Source organism: Onychostoma macrolepis, chromosome 08 (genome assembly GCF_012432095.1).
Source record: "Onychostoma macrolepis isolate SWU-2019 chromosome 08, ASM1243209v1, whole genome shotgun sequence".
Classification (NCBI taxonomy): domain Eukaryota; kingdom Metazoa; phylum Chordata; class Actinopteri; order Cypriniformes; family Cyprinidae; genus Onychostoma; species Onychostoma macrolepis.
The window spans coordinates 16,439,552-16,453,713 of record NC_081162.1 but is presented as its reverse complement, the minus strand read 5'-3'; the positions used below and the strand labels follow the sequence as shown (position 1 = coordinate 16,453,713).

The 14,162-nt window shown below is 37.4% G+C and overlaps 2 protein-coding genes across 3 annotated transcripts; both read left to right on the top strand.

Moving 5' to 3' along the window:
• Positions 1-4,579: 4,579 nt before the first annotated feature.
• si:ch211-196c10.13 (neurogenic differentiation factor 6) lies at positions 4,580-5,286 on the top strand. Its single transcript, XM_058785791.1, has one exon. The coding sequence runs from the start codon at positions 4,613-4,615 to the stop codon at positions 5,126-5,128; it is 516 nt and encodes a 171-aa protein (XP_058641774.1). The 5' UTR covers positions 4,580-4,612; the 3' UTR covers positions 5,129-5,286.
• Positions 5,287-7,078: 1,792 nt separating this feature from the next.
• gid8a (GID complex subunit 8 homolog a (S. cerevisiae)) lies at positions 7,079-14,115 on the top strand. 2 transcript variants are annotated; one of them, XM_058784045.1, is made up of 5 exons: positions 7,079-7,233; positions 7,838-7,965; positions 8,073-8,269; positions 12,884-13,081; positions 13,256-14,115. In XM_058784045.1, the coding sequence occupies exons 2-5, from the start codon at positions 7,845-7,847 to the stop codon at positions 13,427-13,429; spliced, it is 690 nt and encodes a 229-aa protein (XP_058640028.1). In that variant the 5' UTR covers positions 7,079-7,233; positions 7,838-7,844; the 3' UTR covers positions 13,430-14,115. The 2 variants fall into 2 exon arrangements, with proteins under 2 accessions (XP_058640028.1, XP_058640029.1); XM_058784046.1 differs by lacking the exon at positions 7,079-7,233 and adding an exon at positions 7,275-7,761.
• The last annotated feature ends 47 nt before the right edge of the window (positions 14,116-14,162 follow it).

Genomic DNA, 14,162 nt, shown 5'->3' with positions numbered 1-14,162 from the left:
ACTCCAGACCCTTTAGATTCCCAGCTCCATGTTGGTGCTTCTTCTCTTCAGTTCACCACTCATTTTCTATAGGGTTCAGGTCAGAGGACTGGAATGGCCAGCAGAAGCTTGGTTTTGTGCTCAGTGGCCCATTTTTGTGTTGTTTTTGAGGTTTGTGTTTGGATTATTGTACGGTTGGAAGATCCAAACATGGCCCATTATAAGATTTCTAACAGAGTCAGTCACTTATTGATTTTTTATCTGTTGGTATTTGACAGAATCAGTGATGCCGTGTGTCTAAACAAGACGTCCAGGACCTCCGGCAGGGATATAGGCCCATAACATCAAAAATACAGCAGTATATTTCATTGTACACATGGGGTACATTTTATCCCTGTGTGGACCAAACCCATCTTGAGTGTTTGCTGCTAAAAAGCTCATTTTTTAGTTTCATCTGACCATAGAAGCCAGTCCCATTTGAAGTTCCAGTTGTGTCTGATAACTGAATATGCTGGAGTTTGTTTTTGGATGAGCTAGGAGAATTCTTCTTGAAACCCTCCCAAACAACATGTGGTGATGTAGGTGCTGTTTGACTATTATTTTTTTAAGGTTTTCTGACCCCGAGATTTTCTGCAATTCTCCAGCTGTGGTCCTTGGAGAGTCTTTAGCCACTCAAACATGCCTTCTCACCGTGCATTAGGTCGATATAGACACACTTCCTCTTCCAGGCGGTTTCGTAACATTTTATGTTGATTGGAAATTCTTAATTATTGCCCTGATGGTGGAAATGGGAATTTTCACTGCTCTAGCTCTTTTCTTAAAGCCATTTCACTAATTTGTGAAGCTCAATTATCTTTTGCTGCACACCAGAAATATATTCTTTGTTTTTTCTCATTGTGATGGATGATTAAGGGAATGTGGGCTTTGTTTTCCCTCCCATTTATATTTCTGTGAAACAGGAAGCCATGGCTGGATAATTTCATGTTCATAATCACCCTGGAGTGCTCTTCAGAATATACTTCAGAGATATTTTATTCATAAGAATTACTAGGTGTACCAATAATTGTGTCCACCGTGTATTTGAGAAAAACATTTATTTCATAATGATATTTCCCCCGTTTTAAATTTTTATTATCCAATGAAAAGTTAGATTTTGGTGAATTTTTTAAACAAAAGATCAAAAGGATTTACAATGCAGATTAATTTTCACTGCCTTCTTTGATCATATTTACCAAGGGTGCTGATATTTTTGGCCATGATTATATATATATATATATATATATATATATATATATATATATATATAGCCTATATAAAACTGGGATAATTAAATATTATTTAATTTTAATATGGAAAAATTGCAGTCATTACAGCCATTATCATTACATTACAATATTATTTACCTAACTATGATCTTTATTTAATCAATCTAATCTAATTCAACTTAGGCTAATTCAATATAGAAACAGAATGAATAGAAATTGGCGGGCACCTTCAAGTCATCAGCAATATAGTGATGAGAGGGTGTGCTTTAATTTCCATACATTATTACATCAGTCACTGGGTGATCTCTGCATCTCCTTTGCTGTGTCCTCAATTCCTCCTCTCCTATTGTTTTATTATGTTAGTTTGACAGATAGAATGGGAGTCCTTAACTATGAGGTCATGTGATATACAGGTGCATCTCAATAAATTAGAATGTCATGGAAAAGTTCATTTATTTCAGTAATTCAACTCAAATTGTGAAACTCGTGTATTAAATCAATTCGATGCACACAGACTGAAGTAGTTTAAGTCTTTGGTTCTTTTAATTGTGATGATTTTGGCTCACATTTAACAAAAACCCACCAATTCACTATCTCAACCAATTAGAATATGGTGACATGCCAATCAGCTAATCAACTCAAAACACCTGCAAAGGTTTCCTGAGCCTTCAAAATGGTCTCTCAGTTTGGTTCACTAGGCTACACAATCATGGGGAAGACTGCTGATCTGACAGTTGTCCAGAAGACAATCATTGGCACCCTTCACAAGGAGGGTAGCCACAAACATTCATTGGCAATGAAGCTGGCTGTTCACAGAGTGCTGTATCCAAGCATGTTAACAGAAAGTTGAGTGGAAGAAAAAGTTGCACAACCAACCGAGAGAACCGCAGCCTTATGAGGATTGTCAAGCAAAATCGATTCAAGAATTTGGGTGAACTTCACAAGGAATGGACTGAGGCTGGGGTCAAGGCATCAAGAGCCACCACACACTCAAGGAATTTGGCTACAGTTGTTGTATTCCTCTTGTTAAGCCACTCTTGAACCACAGACAACGTCAGAGGCATCTTACCTGGGCTAAGGAGAAGAACCGGACTGTTGCTCAGTGGTCCAAAGTCCTCTTTTCAGATGAGAGCAAGTTTTGTTTCATTTGGAAACCAAGGTCCTAGAGTCTGGAGGAAGGGTGGAGAAGCTCATAGCCCAAGTTGCTTGAAGTCCAGTGTTAAGTTTCCACAGTCTGTGATGATTTGGGGTGCAATGTCGTCTGCTGGTGTTGGTCCATTGTGTTTTTTGAAAACCAAAGTCATTGCACACGTTTACCAAGAAATTTTGGAGCACTTCATGCTTCCTTCTGCTGACCAGCTTTTTAAAGATGCTGATTTCATTTTCCAGCAGGATTTGGCACCTGCCCACACTGCCAAAAGCACCAAAAGTTGGTTAAATGACCATGGTGTTGGTGTGCTTGACTGAAATAAATTAACTTTTCCATGACATTCTAATTTATTGAGATGCACCTGTATTTCTGGTCATGTGTCATTTACTGAAGTGAAGTCAAAGCTACACTATATGGCTAAAGGCCATCTGCTGAGCAACAGAACTACCACATTCAAGGCCCAGAAAAGTCCAAGCTTAATTTGATGTCGAATGTGTCGTGATACTGTTGTGAACACGCATTGAAGACTGACAAGGAAGAGAAGAAATTGTTGAATAAAGTCCTTATTTTTGCACACAAAAAGTAGCAACAACTGATGTCACATGGACTGATGTCCTTACTATGTTTCTGGGCCTTGAATGTGTCCGTTGAGTTGCTGTCTGTGCAGGGTCAGAAAGCTCTCGGATTTAATCAAAAACATCTTAATCTGTGTTCAGAAGATGAACAAAGGTCTTATGGGTTTGGAACGACCTGAGGGTGAGTAATTAATGACAGAATTTTCATTTTTGGGTGAACTGTCCCTTTAAGAGTAGTTTTATTTGATAAATTCACACAGAAAACATATTATGAACAATGTTTTTTGGTATGAACCTGAAAAGTGTCATTTGTTTATCCATCCAGCCATGAAAGTACATATCAATTTAAGTTTATGTTTCGATTTGGCATACTATTTATACGTAGAAATGAACTTTGGCGTGTATATGATACGCAATGGGTAGGATTGGAGTGTGGGGTAGATGCTTATCATATGTACGCGAAAACGGCGTATCATATGCACACCAAAGTCAATTTCTGATTTTCTGTTTGTATTTGGCGTACTATTTATACGCATTTTCATGAGACCGGGCTCATCCAGCACTGCTAATAATACATATTTTTTTCTTCTTCAAATATTTCATATTTTTCTTGAGTCTGTCATTAATGGCTAATAGAATCATGTTTGCATTTGAATGATTAGAATAAACCAATTAGGCCATCAACTCTCACTTATTGAACAGATGTATTTCTCCTTATCGCAAAATACTGGATTGCCTTCCATCAACCCCCTCCAGGATTTCTCCACTGCTGCAAGTCTAATTTTAATCATGCTCATTTGCATTAGTAAATGATGACTAATTAATCAGACTTGTTTGGGGCATTTCTCGGGTGTGGGAGGAATATTGTCATTTATTATATCGTTTTGACTGACATAAAATCTGTTTACACAATGGGGGCCAACTGTTTTCCTAAAATAAATCATGTGTAACATTAATTTTTTAGCATTTGCTATTACCATAGGCCTATTGTCTTTCAAAAACAGTGTTTGTGTGCAGCCCAGTTTCCTTCGGACTTTTTGAGGGAGATTTTTGAAAATGTCTCACTCAGTAGTAATTTGGCGTGATGACCCAGTTTCCAAAAGCAAAGCCAGTCTTTTCCATTCCTCACAAGTCAGTTTATAGCCTATGACAATATCAACAATATCAAATTCTCTGGAGCAGATATTTGACCAGTTGGCATACAAATGATAAATGACAATAAAAATATTATATAATTGATTAAAATAATTAAATAGCTTCTATATTATTATTATTATTATTGATTGTTTGCTTTCATTTAGGCTACAATTCCTTACTGACATTTGACATTTATCCCCAAAATATTCAGTTTGACAATTATGAACAGTTTTGGATGTCGACTAAATGTTTATAAAAGCAAAATGCCATCTTAACATCAAGTAAACATATTTTTAATATCACTGTTATTATGACTGTAAAACAATACGGTTCCTAATACATAAAAACAGCACCTGTTTGTTGTTTGTGTGACGGGACGCAGATTTGATTGGACAGACTGTTAATCCTTCAAAAGTTTCGACAGGTCAAATAGGCGTTTACTGCAGCAAACTCTAACGACAAGGGACGTGAACAAATAATAGGCTACAGTCATATTTGCAGACAGAATGAACATCAGGAGAATGAATCCACTGCCGGTTGGTGACCAAGACTGTGAACTGCGCTTCCACATCTCCGTGAGCAGCTCGCCCTACGGTCAGAGCCTCGGTGAAGGAGTTCCCACGCACCCCTCCGATGAATTAACCACGGGCTATCGCATAATCGAAGAGACAGCGTCGGAGATGGACAGAAAAAGTTTTCAGTGTCTGGAAAATGGATTTCACGGAGACTCGGTGCCGAGCAGCGAAACCCAAGAAGTCAAGAAGCCCAGAGCGCTGCGGCTGCTTATCAATGCGCGTGAACGGAGACGCATGCACGATCTTAACGACGCGCTGGATGACCTGCGAGCGGTCATACCGTACACACCGAATCAAAACCTGAAAAAACTCTCCAAGATAGCGACGCTGCTCCTGGCCAAAAACCACATCCTGATGCAAGCTCGGGCCTTGAGGGAGATGAGGAGGATAGTTGAGCAGAATGTGACACGGACTATTATTAATACACCACATATATTGTCAGATTGAGTCTTTAGCGTGTTATTTATTTTTTAATATGCAATTATGAACAATATGTGATCTATAATTACACACTAAAATGTAATTATAGAACCCCCACAAGTTCTTTATGTAAATATTGTAACATGAATATGGGATCTCTAATCCAACACTGTAAATAAACTGTGAAAAGGGATTCGTTTTTCTGAAGAATGTGAAATCTGAAACCTCATACTCACATTTTCTGTCACTTATGTTTTGGCTGTTGTGGAATTGTAATCAAAATAAAAAATGGACATTGCTGTCAAGACAAGTTTGTCTTGGGTTTTCAAAAGAAAGGAAAAGTAGCCTAAAGAGTTTTGTTTTTGAAAAGGAGGCCTGTTTATTCATTTTATGTATTTTGAAACATGGCAAATGGAGTTAGACTACTATTCAAAAACATGGTCAGAATGTAAGGTAAATAGTTTATACAAGCTTAAGCAGCTCATCATTAAAACAAAATGCAAAAATAGAGTATAGTTTTTAAATCATCATAAAACCACATTTCCACAAAAGACTTTTCTATAGTTCTTTGAAAGTATGGTGTTTTAAAAAAACAGAAACCATACACATATATAAAAAAGAACCAAGGAAACATGAAGATAATGAAAAATATAAAATCTGGGTCCAGTTGCATAAACCATTATGACTGTTTTGGTCTGACTAGCCGTTAGTCAAGGGGTAATAAGTCTTTTAATTTTTCAGATCCAAATTAGACCATTTTTATGTAAACAACTGGAAATGTTATGACCAGTCTTAAAGAAAAATATTTGTCTAAACCTTTTATGCAGCCACCCCAATATTTTTATCTTTATAACCTCTTCAATTGGGCACAAAGATACACTCGAGCACCTTTATGTTTTTTTTATTGTTTTTTTATGAAATGGAGGGTTTAAAAATAATATTCATACCCTCAAAATCACAGTTAGCCTGTTAGTTTACAGAATGTCAGACTTTGATACAATTGATTTTATTAACAAAATAAATATACGAAATAAAATCACACACAATACAAATATGTCACAGACAAAAGTTTTATTGCATCACCTGTTTTGTCTGATAAATAACATATGGTGTGGTTCAACCTCAAAGCACAAAAAAAAAAACACACACACATTTTCATTGGCTCCTCTGGTCATCATCATCACAACTTACCGGCTGTTGTCATTTTAATGTTATGAGGAGTGAAAGTAAACAAAAGATTTATTGTATTGTACTGTATTATGTAGACATGTTGCAACAAAAATCTCCCCCTCCTTCTCCCTCTCCACCAGGGGGATTTCTCATCTGGTCCACATAATAAAGGTGATAGTCTCATCTAATCTCTGAGACATCAATTATCTTTCTCGATCATATTTTGATGCCCGTTTTGCAATAACAGCATTGTGCTAGATAAGAGGATTAGGCAAATTCGAGCTTGTTTTGTGAAGGTTTACAATAACAAGGTAAACCATCAAAGGTTATTGTTATATTGTATCTCTTCATGAACAAAACACTGAAATTGCTGGAGAAGTTAAAGTCAATACTAAAAAGATATTAGGTCATTATTGCTAAAGTCCAATTATAAAATTTTGATTAGGTCAATTTAAAGAAAGAAAGAAAGAAAGATGCACTGGTTGATTAGTCATAATAAGATCTATAATAGCCTACATTAAAATATATATATATATATATATATATATATATATATATATATATATATATATATATATATATAGAGTGAATTTTCATTTCATGCCGACTGTAGGAAAAACACTTTTAACAGTAAAAAGAAGCTGACAGTTTTCGACTTCTAGGCAGGCGATAAACGCAATCTGCAATTTATATGAGTTTTCTTAAATATTTTCCAAGCAAATAAAATCGAATTAAAAAATAAATAAATACGTTTTCCAGATATTAACGTTCCGTAAATAAAACAAATCTGAATGATCAGTCCATTTTCACTGTGCACCTGATCTGGCAACCTTAAGCAGCTTTGCCACAGCAACCGTGACGTCATTATTCTGACCAATCACTTACTTCCCCTCAAGTCTCGTTAAGAGCTCTGTTATCGCGTGATCTTCGCTGAGGCCCACCGCTATTTATAAGCGTAAACAGTAAGTATTTTATCATCATTCTTCATATTTTGAGAAAAACAAACAAACAACATGAATAAACAACAGTTAAATTTAATATAACGGGCTATTATTTTGTTTTTATGCGTGGTCATTTGCAAATGTTATTGTTATAAAATAGCTGAACAAGCCCGTCTGTAAGTCTCACGCGCTGCTGTGGTTCATGCACTCGGAGCTTGTTTATTTTCATGCCTCCATAAAAGCAAAACTAATTAATGCGAATAATAATAATTTTAAACCTGTCAAGTGCATCAGTGTTACCGTTCCAAATTCGTTCGTCGCGTAAGTTACTCTGTTGACTGGCCAGTGAACCGCTGGCTGCTCTGTTGTGCTGTCTATGAGCAGAAACACCGCGAAAATATGAACGTGCACAGTGCAGTTCATTCATTTACCTTCAAACACCTACATCGCAACCTTAGACTACTTAAAAGCGAAAACGGGTTTCTTTTTTGATAACACGGACAGCCAGAAACGGACATAAAACTACTTCTCTGATAGTAGCATTTAAAAGTGAGTGCACATGCATTTTTATATTGGATGTGTGCAAAATGTTTTTTGTTGTTTTTACATGTTGTGTTTACCACAGTACATCCATGATGAGTTATTCAGAAAAGCCCGAGGATATTACAAAGGAGGAATGGATGGATAAACTGAATAATGTGCACATTCAGAGGGCAGATATGAACAGGCTCATCATGAACTATCTAGTAACAGGTATGTCAGTATTATTTTATAGTGATTGATTCAAGTCAAATGCACAGATATGTGTAAATTAAAAATATGAATAAAACTTCCCCTCTGATCATGATTGTAATCCACAGAGGGATTTAAAGAGGCTGCAGAGAAGTTTCGTATGGAATCTGGGATTGAGCCGAATGTGGATCTAGACTCTCTGGATGAGAGGATAAAGATCAGGGAAATGGTTTTGAAAGGTCAGATCCAGGAAGCCATTGCACTCATTAACAGCCTCCACCCAGAGCTCCTTGACACCAATCGATACCTCTACTTTCACCTTCAGGTAAACATCTGACCTTATATGGGTATGCTGGGAGGGAGGGAGATGTCTAATGTCAAGATCACAAGTATTAAAATGTGTTTCCCGCTTAGATTTTGTCTAGACGGTCCGTTCTTGTTTTGTCACACTTTACATCACTTTTGCAAGAGGCCTGAATGCGGCACACAAATACAAATATGAATACAAAGCATTCATGGTGACCGTTTGTCTTCTTTTTACTGGACATTTCCTGGCCTGGATTTATAAATTGCCTAAAATGTCTGGGTTTTGGCTTTGTTTTCCTGTTGTTTTCATACTTGCTGAAGGTAATTACTGAAAAGTAGTTTGACCAATAGCGTTTAGATTTTGTACAAATAATTGATCGATTGTGGCATGTAAGAAGGTGGGATTTGGAGAGAACAGTTAAAACAATGCAAATATACAGGTGCTGGTCATATAATTAGAATATCATCAAAAAGTTGATTTATTTCACTAATTCCATTCAAAAAGTGAAACTTGTATATTATATTCATTCATTACACACAGACTGATATATTTCAAATGTTTATTTCTTTTAATTTTGATGATTAGAGCTTACAGCTCATGAAAGTCAAAAATCAGTATCTCAAAATATTAGAATATTACTTAAGACCAATACAAAGAAAGGATTTTTAGAAATCTTGGCCAACTGAAAAGTATGAAAATGAAAAGTATGAGCATGTACAGCACTCAATACTTAGTTGGGGCTCCTTTTGCCTGAATTACTGCCTCAATGCGGCGTGGCATGGAGTCGATCAGTCTGTGGCACTGCTCAGGTGTTATGAGAGCCCAGGTTGCTCTGATAGTGGCCTTCAGCTCATCTGCATTGTTGGGTCTGGTGTCTCTCATCTTCCTCTTGACAATACCCCACAGATTCTCTATGGGGTTCAGGTCAGGCGAGTTTGCTGGCCAATCAAGCACAGTAACACTATGGTCATTGAACCAGCTTTTGGTACCTTTGGCAGTGTGGGCAGGTGCCAAGTCCTGCTGGAAAATGAAATCAGCATCTCCATAAAGCTTGTCAACAGAAGGAAGCATGAAGTGCTCTAAGATTTCCTGGTAGATGGCTGCGTTGACTGTGGACTTCAGAAAACACAGTGGACCAACACCAGCAGATGACATGGCAGCCCAAATCATCACAGACTGTGGAAACTTCACACTGGACTTCAAGCAACATGGATTCTGTGCCTCTCCACTCTTCCTTCAGACTCTGGGACCTTGATTTCCAAATGAAATGTAAAATTTACTTTCATCTGAAAAGAGGACTTTGGACCACTGAGCAACAGTCCAGTTCTTTTTCTCCACAGCCCAGTTAAGATGCTTCTGACGTTGTCTCTGGTTCAGAAGTGGCTTGGTAGCCCTTTTCCTGAAGACGTCTGAGCGTGGTGACTCTTGATGCACTGACTCCAGCTTCAGTTCTCTCCTTGTGAAGCTCTCCCAAGTGTTTGAATCAGCTTTGCTTGACAGTATTCTCAAGCTTGCGGTCATCCCTGTTGCTTGTGCACCTTTTCCTACCCAAATTCTTCCTTCCAGTCAACTTTGCATTTAAAATGCTTTGATACAGCACTCTGTAAACAGCCACACCTTTCAGTAATGACCTTCTATGACTTACCCTCTTTGTGGAGGGTGTCAATGTTCGTCTTCTGGATCATTGCCAAGTCAGCAGTCTTCCCCATTATTGTGGTTTCAAAGAACAAGAGATACCCAGAATTTATACTAGGGGTGACCCCGAATAGTCGACGATTCGATTCGAGGAGCCTGATTCGACTCCCAATCTCTCAGTCGAATATTCACGGGGTGTTATGGTCATGCCATTTTGGTTATATGGGGGTGCTCAATGTCTGATTTCACATGGAACTACCGGTTTTCTCCCAATAAATTAATATACAGCCTATTATGATAATGCTGTAAATAAGAATCTAAAGAGAAAAACAGCTTTTGATAAATATTTTTTTCGATCAGGTAGAATACAAGTGATTTCAAAACATTTCAGCCGGTTTATATATATCGTGTATATTATTTATCTCGTATAAGATGCATTTGGTTGAGTTATGCTGCAGTAAAGCGCTTCGTTGTACGGTGATTATCTCTTCAGCGCGAGCAGGACTAACAACTATGCAGAATATTAATGACTGGGACTGGGACTGTCATATACACATAACATAATGAGAACACTATTATGATAAAACACTGTGAATTTTTAGAGTTTAGTTCCCGTGTTTCTGCACGTTGTTGCGTGAAGAACGCGTCCACAAAAGGAGTTCATTCAGAGCCGCTCAGACGCAGACATGTTCATGCATTGGGGCGTTTTGTGCAGATAGCCTACAAGTTGTTATATTAACGTTATGTTGTATAAATAATGAAGCGTATTCTATATGAGATAAATGAGTTAAATCCCATTGATTAAAAACCTGCTATCAAATGCTTCATTCTACTGGTCCTTCAGCGCGCAGCTCAAAACAGAAATGCAGAACATTAATAACTGTCATATAGCCTACATAATGTTATAATGAGAGCACTATTGTAAAAAATGTTGTGAATTCTTAGGGTTTCGCTGACGTTTAATGTTAACTATCTTTTAATCAAAGCATAAAACATTATTCACTCCGTTTGTATCTGCGAGGCGTCCATTACACATTTTCCCTGCGTGTTAAAGTTAGTATTTATGACTGTCGAATGTCTGACTTGACTCTTAGTAATGTATTTTGCCCCGCCCCCAAAACATATGATTCGACTATCAGTCGACTGTCAGCAAGATTCGAAAATTCCGATTCGACTATGAAAATCCTTAGTCGGGGACACCCCTAATTTATACTGTAGGGATGGTAATTTATTCAAACTCAAATGTAAATATTCTAATATTTTGAGATACTGATTTTTGACTTTCATGAGCTGTAAGCTCTAATCATCAAAATGAAAAGAAATAAACATTTGAAATATATCAGTCTGTGTGTAATGAATGAATATAATATACAAGTTTCACTTTTTGAATGGAATTAGTGAAATAAATCAACTTTTTGATGATATTCTAATTATATGACCAGCACCTGTACATGCGTATAATGTATGAGAACTGTAGAGAGAATGTAAGTAGGAAAACATATAGGCAATTTAGAATATGTCTGGGACATATGGTCACCTTAAAGGGTTATAAAACCCTCCCTTTCAGCACTGGGGAGACTGACAACACAGACAGCTTCGGGTTCAGACCGCTTCATTTCGCTCCCTTCGAGTTAAAAACACAAATGCACAGCCATTTGCACTCTGCATCGAAAACATATATGAACGTGCTGTTGCATCTCTGTTAACTTTTAAGGCTTATTCTGCGGCGTTTATATAAGCCTTTTGATGAGCTGTAAAAAAGGTTACACTCAAGTGAATGAATCGCGTTTGTGCTGAACTCTTATTACAAAGCAAAAACAAACACTCCTTCAATCCATGAACGTTTCTCTCAGTTAATGTACACGATCTCACAGTCTGAAGCCTCTGTCATAGCAAATCAACTCATGCTGTTGTGAATAATTAAGCAAAGCGTCTTCTCATAGGATAAGAACACGCAGTCTCATGAATAATTTAATAGACACCGACGTGTCATCGATGTACTATAGTCCTTTGCCACGTCACAAATTGTGACGTCAACGCGATGTAGATTTTAAACCCGGAAGAAGAAAATAGCTCAAACAAGCTTAAAAATAACCAGTTTTCCCCAACAATTAAAATTAACGGATGCTAACATGGTCTTCTGTAATGTGCAACACAAACACCTCTGCTAAAATCTCTGAAAAAGTAGTCTGGGGTTTCATGTGCCTTTTAAGCTGGGCACGCACTGCACTGCACAAAGTTTTTGGATTGCTGCTCTTCTCACGCTGCATGGCTGTCTTGGGTACCATGTAGTTGCTGTTGTGCGCACACTATATGACAGATCGACGACAAGGGGTCACACATTACATAACTTTTCAGAAGGAAGAAATGCAGAGAATCACCGACAGCACTTTTCTCAAAAACCCTTCTTTGATAATGCACACTATGCACTTGTCACTCATTTCCACAAAACTTTCTGCGAGTGAAAACTATTAAAATCATGCAATGTGAAACCGGCATAAGGTAACTGCAATTTCAATCCAAATCTGTGTGGTTTGGCACAATGTAGCATAGTTTGAATTGATTGTTTTGTTGGGTTTTCTCAAAACCTGTCCAATTACTGTTACATGTTAGGGAAGTGGGTGGCAAGACGGTGGTCTTTTGTGGTTGCTTGAACGCATTTGACCACATTGACTACACTATGAAAGCAATCTGCTTTTAACTACCTCAGAAAGTGGTTGAAATTAGACAAGCTTGTTTACACCCTTTTTATTTAGTGTCGTTCACTTGTGTAAATACCAGGTGTTAACCAGGCCTTACAGAGCATTTTAGAGAGCCATTGTAAACCATAACAGAATCCATTGGCATGTTGTGTTCTACAATGCACATGCAAATGTAGTAATGAAGGCCTCTTGTTCCACCCCAGATGACAATTGAAAAGTACTGAAAAGAAAACAATCCTAATAGTAAAACTTGACCTGACCCTTACTGTGAAACTGTTGTTAACTTTTCTTGTAGCAGCAGCATCTGATTGAGCTCATCCGTCTGCGGGAGACTGAGGCGGCTCTGGAGTTTGCGCAGTCACAGCTGGCCGAACAGGGAGAGGAGAGCAGAGAATGCCTTACTGAGATGGAGCGAACCTTGGCACTGCTCGCCTTCGACAACCCTGAAGAATCGCCGTTTGGAGACCTGCTCAACATGATGCAGAGGCAGAAGGTATGTGTCTTTATTTGTGTAGGACATAACCATCATAACGGGTTAGTGAGCTTTATTTATATGACGGTTTATTCTCCTGTTAATATACAGTATAATAGGGGGCATTACTGTACCTGGTGTGAATTCTGGACTTGTTCCTCCCTCCTTAATGCTGGGTTCTGTCTCCCTCTATAGGTGTGGAGCGAGGTGAACCAGGCTGTTCTAGACTATGAGAACAGGGAATCTACTCCAAAGTTAGCAAAGCTGCTGAAGCTTTTACTGTGGGCTCAGAACGAACTGGACCAGAAAAAAGTGAAATACTCCAGAATGACAGACCTCAGCAAGGGCACCATTGAGGACCCCAAGTAGAGACTGTAATCCACATGGACACATTTGATTTTTTTTTTTGGTCTTATTTATGAACAGTCAGTGACTGGATGGCAAATATAAATCTATATATAATATTTTTTTTTCCCTTGATGCCTCTATAAAAAGTAACTTAAGCAACAGTATATGATTTTATTTCAAACAAAATTATACTGATTGAAAACTGTAAACCTAAATTTTTATTGTAATCTACCATTTACTATGCTGGTAGCCTATTTTCTGAAGAACATGGAATATTCCTATGGTACTGTTTGTGCTCATTTTCAGTCTGTCATATCTTATGGTTTTTGTGATTTTTAATTTTATTTAATTTTATATATTTTTTCAACTGCTTCACTGGTTTCACATACACATACAGTAATATGTCCTCATGCTTATATTAGGCTGTTTTTTAGGGAAATATTAGCTCCTGGATTGAAAGAAAAAGACTGATATAACCATCTTGATCATGGATCCAACAACTTCATATTTTATTAATGAGAAGCTACAGATGCTGATAATGTCCCATAAACAGTGTTGCGTTTTAGACCTTCATTGTATAAGCCATTTTAATTACAAAATAACAAACATTGTCCTTACAGACTTAAAGCCTTATGTTTATGATTTTTGTCTTTCATTTTTGTTCACATTTTGTACTGCTTGTTTGGGATAAAGTTGATTTCACAGTAGATTTTGTTTACTGGAGTTTTTCTTAATCAGATATTTTAAGTCCGAA